At 45.2% G+C, this 19,941-nt stretch overlaps 1 protein-coding gene across 5 annotated transcripts in view; it reads right to left on the reverse strand.

The window, feature by feature from the left end:
- Positions 1-201: 201 nt before the first annotated feature.
- The window catches only part of MNAT1 (MNAT1 component of CDK activating kinase), a 198,458-nt gene continuing 178,718 nt past the window's right edge, over positions 202-19,941 (reverse strand). For 2 of the 5 annotated variants that reach the window (XR_006282365.1, XR_006282364.1), the window contains 2 exons: positions 549-790; positions 202-459 (listed from right to left, as the gene is read on the reverse strand). Coding sequence is in view for 3 of the 5 variants with exons in the window: in XM_038406548.2 (XP_038262476.1) it covers positions 670-790 (121 nt within the window). In the remaining 2 variants the exon portion in view is untranslated. Of the gene's footprint in view, positions 460-548; positions 791-19,941 lie in introns of those variants that run through there. The other 3 variants (XM_038406548.2, XM_043517618.1, XM_043517620.1) reach the window with 2 other exon arrangements.

Below are 19,941 nucleotides of genomic sequence, written 5' to 3' on the forward strand. Positions count from 1 at the left end.
ATAGTAGTGATGTCAGCACAGCTCCACATTTTCTTGTCTTCCCCCACAGGCATCAGGAAACAAACCCACTCGTCTAGGCTGGAGAAAATAGTTTTATGGGGGGAAAAAACATAGGTTTGAATATTGACTCAATGTTATAATCAAAATGGCATTTAAATGCTTGTGCAAATAAAACCCTGCAATAAGAGTAAAACCACAAAATTTAATAAAAAGTCTGGTTTTATTTTAAAAAATTTACAAGTCTCTTTTTTTAAACCTCAAACATCCATAGCTGAATTATTCACATCTTCCATTAGATGTGGCTTATTGCTTCAGCCCCTCTCAGCAAAGTACCACATGACTAAAGAGTTCCCCTTCTGCAAAAATGTATCCACCACTTTACAAAGCTCTTGTGCAGACTTGAAAAAAAAAAAAAAAAAAAAACACACTTTAGTAAAGCCAGCTGTGCTTAAGTATTTTTTTATATATATATATATACACACACACACATATATATATATATATATATATATATATATATATATATATATATATACACACACACACATATACTATATATGAAAAAGGTGACAGCAGGTTAACGATAGTGCAGATGGCAGCAGTTTCACTGGAGGTTTGCTTGACTTGCTCCACTCCAGAATCCACTGCTCACAGGCCGGTGTATGTAGGCTAGCTGGGATGCCAGAAAAGCCCACTGAAAGCATCCTGTAGGGCTCGGTGACAAGCAAGAGAGGAAGTGTAGCCCCCAGCAAGATCCTGTGGAGAGGTAGCTCGGACATGGTTTAGATATCTAAAACAAAGAGAAATATTGTTTTAGGCCAAAACCAAATATCACATATATTGTTGGAACTCCAAGTTTTTTTTTTAAGTTCCCACCACTGAAAACTTTTCCAATGATGGTAAAAATATCACTCAAAATCTAACCAAGACAATTAGAAACTACAGCGATCAAATATACTTAGCTTCTCCCATAATTGTTCAATAAGCAAAGTATACTGAATGATTTCTAACATAAGTAAAGCACAGATTATTAAAGAGTCAGACCACATATAAATATATTTTGTATAGTCTCAAAAACTAGATTTCTCAAAGTTTTAGTGATTAAATAATATAACAATGTGCAATATGACTTGTAAAGTTCAGAAAACAAGGGTTCAAAGACCTCGGACACATTTCAGAGGCCATGCACCTGGAAGAACCTGCCCATGTGTGTGTAACAGTGGTTCCCAACCTTTTCTGTGCCACGACACACCTTGATATACCTTCCATTATTTTGAGGCACACCACATTGTCTCCAAATGAACTCATGAATATTCATGACCCAATCCCAAGCAAGGCTCCCAAATGTATTGGGTAGGAGGATTTTGGCCCCTGCAGCAGAATTTCTCACCCCCCACATCTGCACATCCCAAGCCCAGCAATGAATTCTGCCCCCCAACCTCCAAATCAATCCTGTTCCCCAGTCTCCAAATCAGTTCTGTCCCTAACCAGTCTAGCCCACACCTCCCCCCAATTCTGCCCCCCACCCGCACCAGCTGTACCTCCCCCACCTCGCACCCATCCCCCACACCTCACTTCTGCTTCTCCTGCAGTTCTCCTCCCCTCCCAACCCTGGGGGGCTGTAGCAGAGTCCCTGCTCCCCTTCCAGGCTGGGGAGGGGTGCTCCAGGAGGCTCTTTCCCCCTCCCCCGCCCCCCCAGCTGGTGGCTGCAGGAGGGGGGGGAGAAGAGGGAGACTGAGTTCTGATTGGTTGCTCTGCCCCTGGAGAAGACAGGGCAGTGAGACAGACAGCCAATCAGAAGGCAGCTTTCCGCCCATTCCTTTCTTCTTCCCTGCTCCCACTCCACAGGACTTTGAACAGGGAGTGGGACTAGATGACCTCCTGAGGTCCCTTCCAATCCTGATATTCTATGACTCAAATTTGCTATCTTAACCTCACTTTGAGGAGTGGAATGTGACATATGCATAATATTCGCACGGGGCCTGGTCCCGGAGAGCAAAAGTACAAACTGCAATCCACCTCCAACACGAATTAAAATACAAGGGAAGGGTTTTTTTTTTTGTTCTAGTGTAGTTTTACAAAAAAATTAGCAGCACACCTGTTCAGGCCTGATGGCACACCAGTTGGGAAGCACAGGTGTATAACACAGGCCAGTATGTGTGAAAATGCATCCCTAGGTGTGGTCACAAATTTCAGGTTTTCTGGGTGCAGTGAGTATCTATGCATTTTTTCCCCCAGTTGCTTTTGTTACCGCTCTTGAAAATCTAGCTATTTGTGGTGAGTAAATTCAAGCACTTAGTCAAGAATATGAAAAATATCAGACTCTATAGAAGTCTATGGAACCACCTGCGTCTAAAGTCCCCTAGTAACTCACAGGACAAGCCCGGAGGGACAATGGCAATACAAGCTTCCCTACATTGCTCTGAAAGGGTCTTTGAGGAGTTCTATGTCCAGTTAATGCTAGACTGCCAGTGGTGCTGGTGGGTTTGTTGACACCAATACTTTGCATTCTGCTCCCAGAATGTATATCTAGAGCAATTCCACTGAATTCATGAAGTTACACTGGTGCAAGGCGATTGCAAAACCAGACCCATTAGTGAATGAATCCTTACAGCACCCCTGTGAATTAAGTATATTCCCCATTTTACTGATAGGGAAATTGCATCAGACACAGGTGTCCCCAGAATCCCTATTAGCAAGTGGACAGAAACCAGCAACTCATTTCACCAGGGCTGGAAATATCCAGACCAAATTTGAACCAGTGACCTGAAGCTGGAAGAGGCTATGCTCATTGTGTGTCCTTGAGCTCTCGAGCTCCCAAAAAAGGGCTGGGGAGAGCAAACACTCAGGTTATTTTGCCCACTTAGAGTAAAGTGGCAGTGTTGTATGAAGAAGAATGGGGCTAAATGGGGCTTGAATGTTTCATTTAGTGCCATAAACTCATAATCCCTGCCCTTGCATAATAAAGATGTAGGGCCAGATCCTCACCTGGTGTAAATTACTTTGATGCAGCAATATCCATTTATACCAGCTGAGGATCTGGTCTATAGAATCCAATTAAGCACATAAAATCCCCAGGGTTACAGCTTATCACCACCAGGAGAGTGGCTGCCTCAACCTTTAAAAGCCAGATACAGTACCACACATGAGAATTGGTTTTCACAGTTGTAATGAAAGCCACTAAGATTAAATTAGCTGTTTTGATTCATCACATCTTAGTACAAGTTGCTCCCCGGAAGGTTGAGTCATTCTCCCTCTGGCTTGGCAATTCAAGCATAAACTTGCAATGTGCACACAGCCTTTTTATATGTTATCCTGAGAAACCCAAAACAGCTGCACTTCTGGCAGGAAAATACAGGACCACCAGTAAAATATCTAAAAGAGTTGCATCTTTTAATTTATGACTGCACTGTTTCCATAAAAAGTACATAAAACAGGTCAGCCTTTTTAGGTAAAACGTAATAAACGTGATGCCATTGATGCCATAAATGTGTAAAGAATTTTATTCAAAAATGATTAATTACAGTTTGAAAACTGTATTTCTCACACCTAATAACTATAATGCACCCACGTGAGCGATATTTCTAACTGAGTTATTGTTAGTAAGATGCTAAGTTAACAGAGTGAGTTTGTCTTTTATTGCCAAATCCAGGTATGAGCCAGTGCTTTATATTGACGAGTGCAGGGAAGGCTTCATGGTGCTGAAGACAAGCCTCTCAAAACATGGACATTACACAGTACAAAAACTCCCTTTCAACATCAATGGTAACCTACAAATGGGGGGGTGGGGGGGAGAGGGCAGGGGGCTGGAAGTTTGTGCCATTTTTAGTTTCTTTATGACATATGAAAGAAAGCCTAAGACAGTTCCTGGTTTTGTTTTGTAAAGGACAGAGGCTTTTTTTTTTGCTTGCCCTTTAAAACATTAGGAACAAAGTCTTATGTTTCCCAGTTTTACTGGAGGATATCTGACAGCTTTTCTCCCGAGATAAAAACCACCCCCATCACCCCTAATACCAGTGAGTTTTACATAGTCTTAATAAAAATTCTCTCATCTCAATCAATCAAGTTTTACTTGCAGCATGTTTTTCTCTTGGCAGAAGCTTAATAGTTCTCCAGTCTTTCATAGAGAGTCTTCCAAGTAAAAGACCTGAATTTTTACAGTATAAAAAGACAACAACAAAAAAAACAAGCAAGGTGGGTAATCCCCCCAAACACGCCTTTTATTGAAAAGCTTTTCAGACCTTCCTCAGACTTGGGGGGGGGGGGGGGGAGAGGAGGGAAGAGTGGGAGGACAGTCCGTTGTTTTCCCCTTTCCAGATCACCTTTAAATGGGAGTCTCAGTCTTATAAAGAAGTCTGATTCTACAGAAATTATGGCATTCACAATCAACTAGTATGTGATCTCTGAAGCAGCACAAAAATCATTACTGCTGAAAAGATTTTAAACCTAATTTTACCATGGCAACTTGCATTAATTCTTGTTTTTCCAATAAAACAAACAGGATACATTGTTGGCTTTCAACTGAGGCATTTATTTTCTTGTTAGGTTAATGTTAAGTTAATGCTCTTAACCCCTTTAATTACTGTGGTACACCAGAGCATTTTAAAAAGGCTCTGCCACACTGAAACCACACAATGAGAAATAAGTGTTTTGCCTACTTTTTTACATTAATCCACATCTGTGTTATTTTAATTCCTTCATGACCATTACCCAAGTTCATCTCTGAACAGGATTCCTGGGGTTTCTGGCAGAGGTCAGTATCTTTTCATGTACACCTTGACAACAGCACCAGGAAGAAGAGCTTGCCAAGTCTATTTCCAAAAGTCAAGCTCAGTTGGGTTTTGGAACCTGTAGGTAATTGCTCTGACTAGTTAGCAAATTCCAGCACACTGTGTCTGTTTTTCATAGGTTTATTTTAAGTATCTGTAAATCTTATATGCAGAAACCAGGAAAAAGAGGTTTGCTTATTCTGGTGCATGGTTTTTCATGTATCTTGTTTTTACTGAGGGCAGACTAAACTCTAAGGTTAAGAAAAACATGCACTATTATTTTTGAATAAGGTTAAAGAGCCATGTGTTCTCTAAACCATGGCTTTATACTCTTCCCATTTGCCATGTTGCCAGTGCTCTGCTTCATACTCTGCCCAAACAAGTCCACTTTCCATAGCTGCTGCTATTGATCTTCCCCCGTTAACCTAGCTCATCAGTTAAAAACACACTGTATTTTGGTCTTTGTGAGTCTTGAGGAATTTCGTTCTTGACCTATGGTTTCTCATCACAATGTGAAATAATCCTCCTGTTTTCAAGGAAAAGGATGTACTTTACAATTATCCTAGAATCTTCAAGGCCAAGCTGGTCATTTTAGGGGGTGAGCTTCCCCTTATACTTTCCTCCTCCCTTCAAAGGCCTTGTGGCCACTCCTCTGTCAGGAATGGCTGGACACCACTCAAGCAGTGGTCAGCAGTATTCAATCAAGGGAGCACTCCCATTTCTGAAAGGCTATGGGACCCCAGACTTTACTTTCCAAGATGGCAGCACTTTATTTTGACTTCTGCTTTCCGATAAAAGCTTTTCTGGTAGCCCTTTTGCATGGTCACCTTTTATAATTGCATTAATTGCAGTGAGAGGAACATAATCAAATAGTTTAGGCTTAAAATTGGGCCTGCTTAAAAGCGATTCTAGTGTAGAGTTACAAGTTTGTCCAGATGTTTCTTTTTAAAATCAGTTAGTTTTAGGTAGAACAATGTTATCAGAGATCCTGTCCACTTTCCAGTTTCTAGCAAAGTAAGGGCCCAAATATTTCCTTACTCCACCTATTCCCTTGCCCACTGATGACACACACACCCCCGCCAAAAAACATCCCACCTCCTAGCTGCTGGACCATCTTTCCTCTGCACTTTAAAACTCTAAGGGAACTGGGTCCTCAGTGCCAAATGCCCTCTTCACCAATTGTATTAAAAATGTTTTTTGAAAAGCTAACGTAGAATTTGCAGGCATTCAATGGGCAAAAATATTTTTAAACACACTATGGATTTCTTTTATTAGTTAGTTATTTCTGTTTGGTGAATTGCAATAATTTCATAGCATCTAACCAGAAAAGCTCTGGACCTTTTCAGGGAAGCTAGAGGACTGGATGAAGCTATAGTTGGTGATGTCTATGTATCTTTTCAAAGGTATTAAAAGATCAGTAAGCCTACTATATAAATATTTTTATTTCTGTAACTGTTCGAGATGTGCTGTTCAGGTCCATTCCATGTTAGGTATGTACGTGCCGCATGCACAGTCACTGGAGATTTTCCCCTCAATGGTATCTATCGGGCAGACTCCGGTGTCCTCTGGTGCCATGCACTCATGTGCCAGTTAAAGGGGTCCGGCCAGCTCCGCATCCTCACGATTCCTTCTTGCCGGCTAACTCCAACAGAGGGGCAGGAAGGTGGGTCATGGAATGGACATAAGCAACACACCTCAAAGAACGTTTACAGAAAGTTAGTAACCGTTTTTTCTGCTTCGAGTGCTTACTCATGTCCATTCCATGTTAGTCTACTCCCAAGCGGTACCTTAAGAAGTGGGCTCAGAGTTCATGGACATGCGGATTGCAACACTGCTCTACCAAACCCAGCATCACCTCTAGCCTGCTGGGTGATGGTGTAGTGGGATGAAAAAGTGTGCACTGACGACCAGATTGCCGATCTGCAAATATCCTGATTTGGGACCCGGGCCAGAAATCGACCTACCATCCACGGTAGGTTTCAGAGTAGCAGCCGTGTTAGTCTGTTTTCGCATCCACGGTAGGTGTACCTTGAAATCAAAGAAATGGCTAGACCCTGCTGTCTCAGATGAACCAGATATTCCAGCCGACAACTACACTGAGAAATGCTCCCACTGGTGAGGTAAGTCACTCAGTAGATAGTTTCCTATTACGTAGCAAGACTTGGCGGACTCAGCTGGGTTTAACCATGGTCAGGCGGAGGGCCTTGAGGTTCAGGTGAAGCAATTGGCAGTGATCTTGCGAGATCAGGTCTGGGAGGAGAGGGAGTGGCATTGGGCTTGCTACTGACAGGTCCACTAACGTATCAAACCAATGCTGGCACGCATGCTGGGGCTATAAGGATAACCTTCGCTCTGTTCTGCTTGACTCTGAGTAGGACTTTGTGCACAAGAGGAATCGGGAGGGAAACACATAGAACAGGTGCGTTGTCCAAAGAAGCAGGATGGCATCTGTGAGCAAGCCCGCGCTGCACCCGTGTAGAGAACAAAACTGCTGACACTTCCCTTATAGATCATTTCACAACCCAGCAAAACAGGCAGTCCACCACCACTGGAAGATGGTCCTGGCTATATTGGCGTGAAGGGACCACTTGTGGTGAGAGGAGAAAGATCTGTTGAGGTAATTTGCCAGATTGTTCTTGGCTCCCAGAAGGTGAGACGTTTCAAGGTGTATCGAGTGCTTCACACAGAATTTCCACAAGTGAATAGCCTCTTGACACGGAGGGTGGGGTGAAGAAGAGGGCATATTCTTCCTTGCCTGTTGATGTAAAACATAGCAGCTGTGTTATCCGCAAGAACTTTAACAACCTTGCCTACAATCTGAGGTAAAAACACCTGGTGTGCTAAGCAGATTGCTCAGAGCTCTCTGATATTTATGTGACAGGAGAGTTCCTCCTGGGACCACAGATCTTGAGTCCTGAGGTGCTCGAGATGAGTCCCCCAATCTATCTCAGATGCATCTGAGATTAGGGATACTGATGATGGGGGAGCGACAAAGTTAATGCCCAAGCCTACCGACTAGGAGATCCCTCGACCAATCTAAGGAGACAAAGACCTGAGGAGGAACCATAGCCACAGAGTTCAAATGACGACGGTTTGGTGAGTACGCTGAGGCCAGCCATGTTTGAAAAGGTCTGAGGCGCAGTCTCGTTTGCTGTACCACATATGTGCACATGGCCATATGACCCAATAGTCTGAGGCAGAAACGGGCTGTCATGATATGGCAGACTTTACCTGTGATAGCAGGGATGACACTGTCTGGAAGCAGGCCTCTAGGAGGAAGGCTCTGGCCCAGGTGGAATCGAGAACTGCACCAATAAACTCTATCCTATGAATGGGGATGAGGGTTGACTTCTGCTCATTTATCAGCAGGCCCAATATTTGGAAGGTAGCTTGGAGCAGGTAGATGCTGGCTTTCACCTGGGTCTCGGACCCGCCCTTGGTCAGCCAGTCATTGAGGTAAGGATAGACTTGCACCCCTCGCCTTCTGGAGAAGGCCACCACTATTGCCATGCATTTTGTGACTACTCGAGGGGACCCACTACAGTTCACTGTCCTCCCCTTTGCTGACGGGCCAAAGGGGAGGACAGTGAACTGTAGTGGGTCTGGTTCATGGTTTGCTGAGAAACCTTCTGTGGCCCCGAAATATGGAGATGTGAAAATACAGTCTTAAGTCGAGGGCAGTGTACCAGTCCCCTGGATCCAGGCAGTGAATAATGGAGGCCAGGGAGACCGTGTGGAATTTCAGTTTCTTGAGGTAATTGTTGAGGAAATGGAGGTCTAGTATGGGTCTGGGACCCCCTTTGGCCTTTGGGATTAGGAAATAATTGGAGTAAAACCCTTTCCCTCTCAAGATCAGAGGTTCCTCTTCCACAGCCCCTACCTGGAGGAAGGCTTGTACCTCCTGGGCCAAAAGCTGCTCGTGAGAAGGGTCCCTGAAGAGGGACAGGAAAGGGGGCTGCGAGGAGGGCTGGAAATAAACTGGAGAGTGTAACTTTCCTCCACTGTACTCAGTACCCACCTGTCTGATGTAACGAAGGACCACACTGGGCTGAAGTGGGAGAGATGGGGCAGGATCTGGTACAAGGATTGGTATAACACCCTCGAGCTCCCCATCAAAAGTTCTGCTTGAAGCCTCCCGAGAGTCTGTGAGGGCCTGGTAACAAGGCTGAAGTGAATGGGAGTGATTGTCTGCGTTTAACCAGTTTAGCATCTTAAACAGGTCCTCACAAGTGGACCAGTTGTTGACGTCCGAAGTGTGTCCTCAAACGCACCAGGGCATATAGACCCAGGGACTTGAGGGTGTCTCTCGAATCCTTTAGGCCACGAAGCTTGTTTGTTCATTCTTCTCCCAACAAATGGATGTGGCCTCCGAAGTGCCTTCAAAATGGAAGGTCCTGAATGGACTGTTGCACCTCTGTTGTATCTCTGAGTCCTTTGCTTTGGAGGTCGCTCCTTGTTGTCCGTCTGTCCCTCACAGCTGCTGAGACCACTAGGAATCCTGAAGGGGAATAAGAGTACAAGTACTCACAGCCTTAGGTGGGAACAAAGTACTTCTTTTTGGTCCTTTTTGCAGTGGGAGGCAGGGAGGACAGAGTTCGCCAGAGGTCTTTAACCAGTCCCATAATGGCCTCATTGAGAGGGGAGGGCCACCTTTGACGGGCCCTTGGTGGTCAAGATATCAATCAGGCTGTGGGAGGATTCTTTGACTACCTCCATTTCCAGCCCAAGGTTTGAGGTCACCCTTTTCAACAACTCTTGAACAGCTGCGAAGTCGTCGTGAGGGCGTATATGCGCACCCCAGACACTGCATCATCCAGGGAGGAGGAAGAAGAGGCCTGCACCGGCAGGGGGTTCATCTCCTGCTCCTTCTGCACCAACCGGGTCCTGCAGGTTGGTACAGGGCTTGGTACTGGAGTGCGGGTCTGGTGCCAGTCATAAAGATGGGGGTGCTCTTCTTCCTGAAACTACAGAGTATTGGCATCTGGAAGAGGGCCTTTGCATTGGGGGAAAACCCCCCAGTTCCAAAATGGCCATTGCATCTGCATAGACCAGTGCCCACAAGTACTCGCAGTGCTCCTGCACCAGATCCACCAACTAGTAGGGCTGCCTGGGGGGAGAACTTGCAACGGTTCCTTAAGTGGGAATATGACTCCACTTTGAGTCCGATGACAAGCCTTCCACCTGGGACCATGGAGGGGCAGTATCCATCGGTGCCAACGAACGATGCTGAGGAGGGAAGACCTGCACTGAGACAAGCAAGGATGGTTTCCCTTTAGATGGTACCAAATGGGAGCCTGGGGCCACATGCTCCCTTCTGCTCCCCGTTACCGACTCTTATACCACGGGCAACATCAGTACCGAGAGCACCAGCAGGTTCTTAGCTGCAGAGAACGCCTCCAGGGTAGATGCTATCATGATCCCGCTTGTGCTGCTTTGCCCTTTTAGTGCTGAGGGATGGTCTGGGATAGGACTCAGCGGTGTCTGCACATGAGGTGGAGTCACCGGTGTTGCCCTTGGAGCAGGGACAGAGGGGTAGCCAGACTCATGTCGCACTCCACTGCGTGCCCCATGCTTTGTTCTCTTCAGAATCGGGGAAACATCCACCCTCAGCCAGCTGCTGCTTATGTTTTCTTTGGCACTGACAAAGGACAACGGTGCCGAGAGACTCTCCCAGCGAGAGGAGCACTCTGCACCAACGCTGAGGTACTGAGTGCCAAGTCTGACTGGCTTGGCTCTGATGAGGGATGGAGCACCACCTCTATCAGGAGTGACTTCAATCTGGCCTCCCAGTTCTTCCTCTTACAGGGTTTGAAACCCAGGGACCAGATCTGGTAGCAGTTCCTAATAGGAGTCGCTCTCAGGCACTTCAGACAATTGGAGTGTGGGTCACTCACAGGCATAAGCTTGTTGTAGGAGGCACTGGGCTTGAAACCCAGGGACCGAAGCATGCCCCGGCACCAGGATGAAACTCCGCTAACAGGGTGAGAAGCACCAACTATCTATATACAACTAATCTACAACAGTCTAAACTGAGAAAAATTAAGTACAGGGTACGGAGAAACATAGGAAAAGGACTGAACTAAGACCATTGAGTAGGAGATTGCCAAAGCAAGAAGAGCTGTTCCAGTGATCGTTGTGGGCGGTACGAAGAAACTGAGAGGCTGCGGAGCCAGTTGGGCCCCTTATACTGGCACATCAGCACACAGCACCAGAGGACACTAGAGCCAGTCTGACAGATACCACCGAGGGAGAAATCTCTGGGGACTGCGCATGCAGCGCGCGCACACCTAATGTGGAATGGACATGAGCAGGCGCTCAAAGAAGAATACTAGGATTTTGTTAATGCTTAAAAAAAAAATTAGGCCTAAACTACTCAGTCTCTTTGAAGTAATGGGAAGAGATGATGCAAATACATTTAATTCACACTAGTTTACTAGTGAGGTACACTCGCAAAATTAAGTTGTCTGAAAGTAACGTTTGAACTCTCATTAGCAGTAAAATTTAACAAATCCTTGAAGTAAAATTGGATGAATAGAAGATATTTAAATACAAAGACTGTTTAAAAGCTAGTGGTAATTGATAGATTTTCTTATTCAGACATTTATCTGCATTAGGATAGGGCCTAGAGTTCAGGATAGAATTGGGCTCTTTAGAAACCTGTAACAAAAGGTGATACAGCCCATACAGAGGGCTCCTTGGAGCCAGCCCATATTCAAGTTAGTTAACATCCGAGGAGTGACTGTAGTAGTTTATAGCTTTGAGTTATTGTAATTCAGCAACATTACTAAAGAGCCTGAGTCAGCGCTGAGATAAGAAAATACATAACGGTGCTGTGGATTATCTCATGGATCCTTCTCCAAACCCATCCCAGATTAAGAAACTCCCATTTGGGGTGTGCTGTGGATGGATCATCTGTGGCACACATTCAGCTACATTTTTGGCATACAGATGTTCTTTATTTTTAAATCTGCTAGCCAGATGTTTTATGGGAAATGAGGGGAAGATAAGAATAATTCACAAGTTGTTTGACAAGAAGAGATAAAGTAGTTCACCCTGTGATTCAATTTACTGCCCGTCTGACCCCAGCATCTTAAATGTAGTGGAATGGGGCAGACAATCCATCTGGGAAATCTTCCAGATTCAATGTTTAAATAAGAATACAAAAATGATAACTCAAATACTGGCTGCACAAAGCAAGTAGAATCCTTCAGCGTTGAACAATGTCACTAGTTACAGTGCTTGTGGGACAGTCTAGTTAGTGACCAAACCGAAGACGGGAAAAAACAGCAACTGCCATAGTTATTGGCAAGTTTTCAATACCTTCCCTGGTGCACTTAACTCTTTAACTATCATCAAAATGGCATAACACCAATTCAAAGACAGATTGGGAATAAGGGCTATTTAGAGAAATTCACTCTGTGACACAGACAAAGTCAGCTACTGCCATTGTTATTTTATTAGCATACACCGACCTCCTGAATCTTTCCCACAATATGCTGGTTTCATTAGATGTAGGAGGCCTCTACAATAAGCTTCCAACATATTTGTTAGTGGAGCCTTTCAGAGACATGTCCTTTTCAGATAGCATTTTGGTACCACTTCTGATTTTGAACATAAAAACCAAGCAGTTATTTCATTGAGAGCTTCTTCAAGTTAAGTATATTGCTGCACAAAGCTCAAGCTCAAACCCAGTGGCTTCCCAGGTTGTTAGTGTAACTAAATGGAGGAGATTTATACCAATCTAGAAATAAGATGTATACAGAATTACGCTGTATCCAGTCTTCTGTTTGCCCACTGAGACATGCCTGGCTTTTGTTATTCCATGTGTCTCCTGAGCTGACAGAATTCAAGTTCCAACAAGCAGTAATCTTTTGCTTGAGTCGATGGTATGGCAAGCTTCTCTATCTCCATGCAGTTGAGGCAGGATTTGTTTATAAAATGCATCCAATTCTAAAAAGTCTCAAAGTGCATTATTATGCCCAGCCAGGATCAGGCCCATTTTTGCTAGTTGCTATTCAAACATATATTGAGAGAGAGTCCTTTCACCAAATAACATACAGCCTACGTTAAGAGAAAATACAACAATTGTGCAAGACACACATGGGTGATCACTCTCCTTACAGTGTGTGTGATAAACCCATTGTTTCATGTTCTCTGTGCGTGTATATAAATCTCCCCTCTGTTTTTTCCACCAAATACATCCGATGAAGTGAGCTGTAGCTCACGAAAGCTTATGCTCTAATAAATTTGTTAGTCTCTAAGGTGCCACAAGTCCTCCTTTTCTTTTTGCGAATACAGACTAACACGGCTGCTACTCTGAAACCTGTCATTATGCAAGGCACTGAATTTAGCCGTATAGAGTGGAAATCTGTCAACTTCATGAAAAAACTCGTACAGATACAGACAGACATCATCTTCCTCTCCAAATGCAAACAGATGGACATCATACCGAAAGGACTGAAGGTAAAAAATCCATTACAATCTACATACCACACAGACTATGCTGACAGCTTGTGCCACACACTCTCAAAGAAACTGCAGAACCACCTGATCAACATCGCCTACAGCAAACAGGGAAAGATTAAGAATGAGCTCTCAAAACTGGATACTCTCATAAAGAACCAACCTTCCAAACAAACTTCCTCGTGGCTGGACTTTACAAAAACTAGACAAGCCATTTACAACACACACTTTGATTCTCTACAAAAGAAAAAGGACACTAAGCTATCTAAACTACTAAATGCCACAAGGGGCCACAACAGTGGTTCCCTTAACCCACCAGGCAATATTGTTAATCTATCCAACTATACTCTTAGCCCAGCAGAAGAATCTGTCCTATCTCGGGGCCTCTCCTTTTGCCCTTCCACCCCACGAACATGATACAGTTCTGTGGTGACCTAGAATCCTATTTTTGATGTCTCCGACTCAAGGAATATTTCCAGCACACCTCTGACCAACATATTAACCCACAGAGACCTTCCTAACAACACTACAAAAAGAAGGATTCTGGGTGGACTCCTCCTGAAGGTCGAAACAGCAGCCTGGACTTCTACATAGAGTGCTTCCGCCGACGTGCACGAGCTGAAATTGTGGAAAAGCAGCATCGCTTGCCCCATAACCTCAGCCATGCGGAACACAATGCCATCCACAGCCTCAGAAACAACTCTGACATGAAAATCAAAAAGGCTGACAAAGGAGGTGCTGTCGTCATCATGAATAGGTCGGAGTATGAACAAGAGGCTACTAGGCAGCTCGCCAACACCACTTTCTACAAGCCATTACCCTCTGATCCCACTGAGAGTTACCAAAAGAAACTACAGCATTTGCTCAAGAAACTCCCTGAAAAAGCACAAGAACAAATCCACACGGACACACCCCTAGAACCTCGACCTGGGGTATTCTATCTGCTAACCAAGATCCATAAACCTGGAAATCCTGGACGCCCCATCATCTCCGGCATTGGCACCCTGACAGCAGGATTGTCTGGCTATGTAGACTCCCTCCTCAGGCCCTACGTTACCACCACTCCCAGCTATCTTCGAGACACCACTGACTTCCTGAGGAAACTACAGTCCATTGGTGATCTTCCTAAAAACACCATCCTAGCCACTACGGATGCAGAAGCCTTTACACCAACATTCCACACAAAGATGGACTACAAGCCGTCAGGAACAGTATACCCGATAATGTCACGGCTAACCTGGTGGCTGAACTTTGTGACTTTGTCCTCGCCCATAACTATTTCACATTTGGGGACAACGTATACCTTCAAATCAGCGGCACTGCGATGGGTACCCGCATGGCCCCACAGTATGCCAACATTTTTATGGCTGACTTAGAACAACGCTTCCTCAGCTCTCGTCCCCTAATGCCCCTACTCTACTTGCGCTACATTGATGACATCTTTATCATCTGGACCCATGGAAAAGAAGCCCTTGAGGAATTCCACCATGATTTCAACAATTTCCATCCCACCATCAACCTCAGCCTGGACCAGTCCACACAAGAGCTCCACTTCCTGGACACTACGGTGCTAATAAGCGATGGTCACATAAACACCACCCTATATCGGAAACCTGCTGACCGTTATTCCTACCACATGCCTCTAGCTTTCATCCAGATCATACCACACGATCCATTGTCTACAGCCAAGCTCTACGATATAACCGCATTTGCTCCAACCCTCAGACAGAGACAAACATCTACAAGATCTCTATCATGCATTCCTACAACTACAATACCCACCTGCTGAAGTGAAGAATCAGATGGACAGAGCCAGAAGAGTACCCAGAAGTCACCTACTACAGGACAGGCCCAACAAAGAAAACAACAGAACGCCACTAGCCATCACCTTCAGCCCCCAACTAAAACCTCTCCAACGCATCATCAAGGATCTACAACCTATCCTGAAGGATGACCCATCACTCTCACAGATCTTGGGAGACAGGCCAGTCCTTGCTTACAGACAGCCCCCCAATCTGAAGCAAATACTCACCAGCAACCACACACCACACAACAGAACCACTAACCCAGGAACCTATCCTTGCAACAAAGCCCGTTGCCAACTCTGTCCACATATCTATTCAGGGGATACCATCATAGGACCTAATCACATCAGCCACACTATCAGAGGCTCGTTCACCTGCGCATCTACCAATGTGATATATGCCATCATGTGCCAGCAATGCCCCTCTGCCATATACATTGGCCAAACTGGACAGTCTCTACGTAAAAAAATGAATGGACACAAATCAGATGTCAAGAATTATAACAATAAAAAAAAACTGTTGGAGAACACTTCAATCTCTCTCGTCACTCGATTACAGACCTAAGAGTGGCTATCCTTCAACAAAAAAAGCTTCAAAAACAGACTCCAACGAGAGACTGCTGAATTGGAATTAATTTGCAAACTGGATACAATTAATTTAGGCTTGAATAGAGACTGGGAATGGATGAGTCATTACACAAAGTAAAACTATTTCCCCATGTTATTTCTTCCCCCCACCCCCCACTGTTCCTCAGATATTCTTGTTAACTGCTGGAAATAGCCTACCTTGCTTGTCACCATGAAAGGTTTTCCTCCTTTCCCCCCCCTGCTGCTGGTGATGGCTTATCTTAAGTAATCACTCTCCTTACAGTGTGTGTGATAAACCCATTGTTTCATGTTCTCTGTGTGTGTATATCAATCTCCCCTCTGTTTTTTCCACCAAATGCATCCGATGAAGTGAGCTGTAGCTCACGAAAGCTTATGCTCTAATAAATTTGTTAGTCTCTAAGGTGCCACAAGTACTCCTTTTCTTTATGGGAAGAGCGTGCATGGAGGGAGAGAGGAGGCACAGTGACAGGAATACTTGGTACATATGGGCCTGTTCCAAAGCCCTTTGAAATCAGTCAGACTCTTTCCATTGACTTTAAAAATGGGCTTTCAATTAGGTTCTTAGGGTACAATTTGTTGGGTTTGTTTGTTTGGTTTTTTTTGTTCAAGCTATAACTAAATGAGCTATTAATCATGCCAATAATCCTGCTGGTGACCTGCCTACTCAATTGCAATTATAACTCAACATTTTAAACAACAGCAACAAGAGACTCACAAACACAACACACTTGCACCCTCTTTCCCAATCCCCAACACACATTTAAATGCCTGCGAAGAGCCTTGTACCAGGCTTGTCAACAAGGACCAACAGGAGAAGTGAATTCCAACGTTTTACAGAAAACACCAAGCCATCCTGGGAGACCGTTAGCTCAACAGCTTCATCTCATCTCAGTTGCTATGATGGTACATGGAGGGAGAAGCAACCTCTCAACATAGCCAAGACATAACCCATCATAGTCTTCATAGACCAACGTTAACTTTGAATTGCACCTAAAGGGAACAGGAAGCCAATGAAATGGATAAAACTGGAGCAACCAGCTCTTTGATGCAAACCCTAGTGAACAGGCCAGCAGCTGCATGGTGAATGGCACTAGGCGCATTAGCTGAAAGTTTGAAGTGGTCTTGTAGTGGCATAGATAATCATGGTGAGAGGTCCAGGTCTGAGAGAACCAGCTGTAGACGAGAAAAGTTTGCTTTTGGTCAATAGCGCCACTGGGGCCACCCTTAGGAGGTGCAGGGCTTGGGGCAAATCAGCCTGAATTGGGCCCCTCTTAACATTTTTCATACAGGTGAAATCTGGTTACAGAGAACTTCAAGGGCAGCTGTTGGCCACAAATTAAATATTGATAACACTCAGCTGTATAATTATAATGTTATATTGTAGTTCTTTTTTATAATTATAATGAAGTTCATATAATTTAAAAAAACCTTCACCAATCACGATCAGTGTCACGCCGCTTACATTCTGAAACCCACCTTCCTGGACTTCCTTTCAGCAAACTCACTTCCCAGGTGCATATGGTCTCACTACCCTCTGTGGAATTTTTTTAAAAAAATGTAATTATGCATTCGCAACACTGAGAGCCCATGTCTCTATATGTGCCCTGGTGCTGGGGTACATCAGGACTATCCAGCATGGAGGAGGGGCTCTAAGATCTGTTTTCTCTGGGGGTGGGGAGGGGAGGCAGAAAAGCAGATGGATGGAGGATCCCAGTCCTGATTGGTGATGGGTAGTAGAGACAGCAGAGTTGTGGGACCCCAGCTCTTGGTACTGCGGGGAGGGGGACCCCAAGGCTGGAGAGCTGAAAGGCAAGGAGGATCCTAAGGCAGGCGACATGATAAGCACTGGCCCTGGTCAGGAGATGGCATTGGAGGACCCCACCCAGTGCTGGGGAAGGGGAGAATGGGCAGTGGAAGAGAGAGATGTGGGGCACTGGGGGGACACCAGTGCTGGGTGACTGGCGAGGGACGATGGAGACTACTGGCTGGCACTCACCTGTGCTACGGGTGAGGGGGCCCCCTGTGCTGGTGGAGGGTCCCTCCAGAAAAGGGAAGGGTCCATCCGAGGCAGAAGGGAAGGGTCAGGGTCAGCCTGCCCTGGCACGAGTGGCTAAGGGGTGCCAGGACCCTGTGGCAGCAGGCGACGCCGGGAGCCAGCAGAGCGGGCTGGGGCCGGGTTACTTGCGGCTGCTGCCGCAGAAACTGAGCCCGAAGCTGAGCCCAGGGGGCTGCAGGCACGAAAAAGAAATAAACGCCCCGGCCAGTGAATGCGGGGTGCGGGCGTGACCCCTGCTGCCGGCACCAGGCCCCCACTAGTCCCTCAGGCCACCCTGCCTCCCCCACCCCCATCCCCCTGTAGTGAAGGGCCCAGGGCAGTTTCCCCGGTCTGCCCTATGGTTGGGACAGCTCTGAGCGCCACTTAGTGAAGTAGCAGCACGGCAGGGATCCAAGAGCAACCTGTAATGCAGTGGGCAACAGTAAACAAAGGAAGCAATTGATCTCAACACTGCATCTCAGTTTTTCTTCTAGAAACCATAATCTCAAGAAGATGACATTGCTATTTCAAATAACAGGCTCCAACCTTGAAAACCCAAGGATGTCTTTTAACCACATCCTCAAGGGGCCTATGCCAGCTGGACACAGCCGAATGCAGTCACACCCCTCCCCCAGCCATACCACAATGCATACCTCCTCCCAGGGGGCCAGCAGAGTGGAGCCATGGAATTAACTCCGGATTTCCACTGGTGCAAGTGAGGGCAGAATCAGGCCTGTAATCTGTACTCACGACGTATAGCACACTGTCACTGTACCATCAACTAGGCACTAAACTGTGATTAAGAAGGTTCTATTCTTTTGGGCCCCAATCCTGCCAACACTTAACTGCTGGGGGCAGTACTTACATTATGAGCCAGACCCATCGGCTGCATCTCACGGTAATAAGTCCTGCTCTATTTTTGCAGGATTGCACTCTGGTTGATTAAAGTAAATCCACATATACCTACAGAGTGTCCAGTTCCATATAGACACAGTAGCATGCTGATAAATTCAAAAATAAAAGTCTTTGGGCCAAATCCTGAGGTCCCCAGTCCTTCCAGGACCAAGGAAACATTAAAGCCCTGATTATGTGATGAACTCAGCAGAGGCAGAACCTTTTGCTCCTGTGAAGCGCTATTGACTTTAATGGGGATCCAGATAAATCTCACTGCAGGATTGGGGTCCAAGGAAAGGCTTTAAATTGGAATGACCCACACCACTTCATTTATTTTAAAGTTTTAAACAGAAAACAGACTGTTCCACCAACAATAATTTCTCCCAATGGGAAAACCAAAAAAAAATTACACATCCAAAGCATGAATCCTTAAAGAAAAACTAGAACCTCTATTGATTCTTCTCTGTCTCCTCTGTCTTTTCTAACAAGCAATTGTTTTCAAATGCCTGCCAGGGTATCTTGGGCAGGCGCACAAATAAGCTGCGTTTAGTAAGGCAAAGATTGTTAAAAATAAAACTCAAATGCCACAGTGTGGTTCAGTTAAAATGAAGCAGCACAGAGGTCGGCTACTGGACATCAGCAGAGGGAAGACAAAACTGCAGTGCAAACCAAAAGAAAAAGGACAAGTAACCTTAGCCTTGGAGCAGCTGTTCTTTGATAAAGCCAGTTTTAATTCCAAAGGTGGGAAACCAGTTTAATGATAATGGAGTTATTCCTCCCTCTCCTTTCCTTTTCTCTCTTTGATCAAGGGCAAACATTTCAGAGTGCAGCAGTTCGAAAATGTGCATGCCTTGTTGTAAAAGCAAATGCTGACAAGTTCAGTGGAGCAAGTTCTTGGAGTTCCTGTTTCAGTTATGAATGCAACAGCATTGGTCCTTGGAAAAGAGATGGCTAAGGAAAGAGATGACTGAGGTCTATAAAATCATGACTGGTATAGAGAAAGTAGATAAAGTGTTGTTTACTACTTCTCATAACACAAGAATTGGGGTCACCAAATGAAATTAATAGACAGGTTTAAAACAAATAAAAGGAAATATTTCTTCACACAATGTAGTCAACCCGTGGAACTCCTTGCCAGAGGATGTTGTGAAGGCCAAGACAATAACAGGATTCAAAAAAGAACTAGATAAATTCATGGAGGATAGGTCCATCAATGGCTATTAGCCAGGATGGGCAGGAATGGTGTCCCTAGCCTCTGTTTACCAGAAGCTGCGAATGAGCGACAGGGGATGGATCACTTGATTATCTGTTCTGTTCATTCCCTCTGGGGCACCTGACACTGGCCACTGTCAAAAGTGATAGGACAG

Source organism: Dermochelys coriacea, chromosome 6 (assembly GCF_009764565.3).
Source record: "Dermochelys coriacea isolate rDerCor1 chromosome 6, rDerCor1.pri.v4, whole genome shotgun sequence".
NCBI classification, from domain to species: Eukaryota; Metazoa; Chordata; order Testudines; family Dermochelyidae; genus Dermochelys; species Dermochelys coriacea.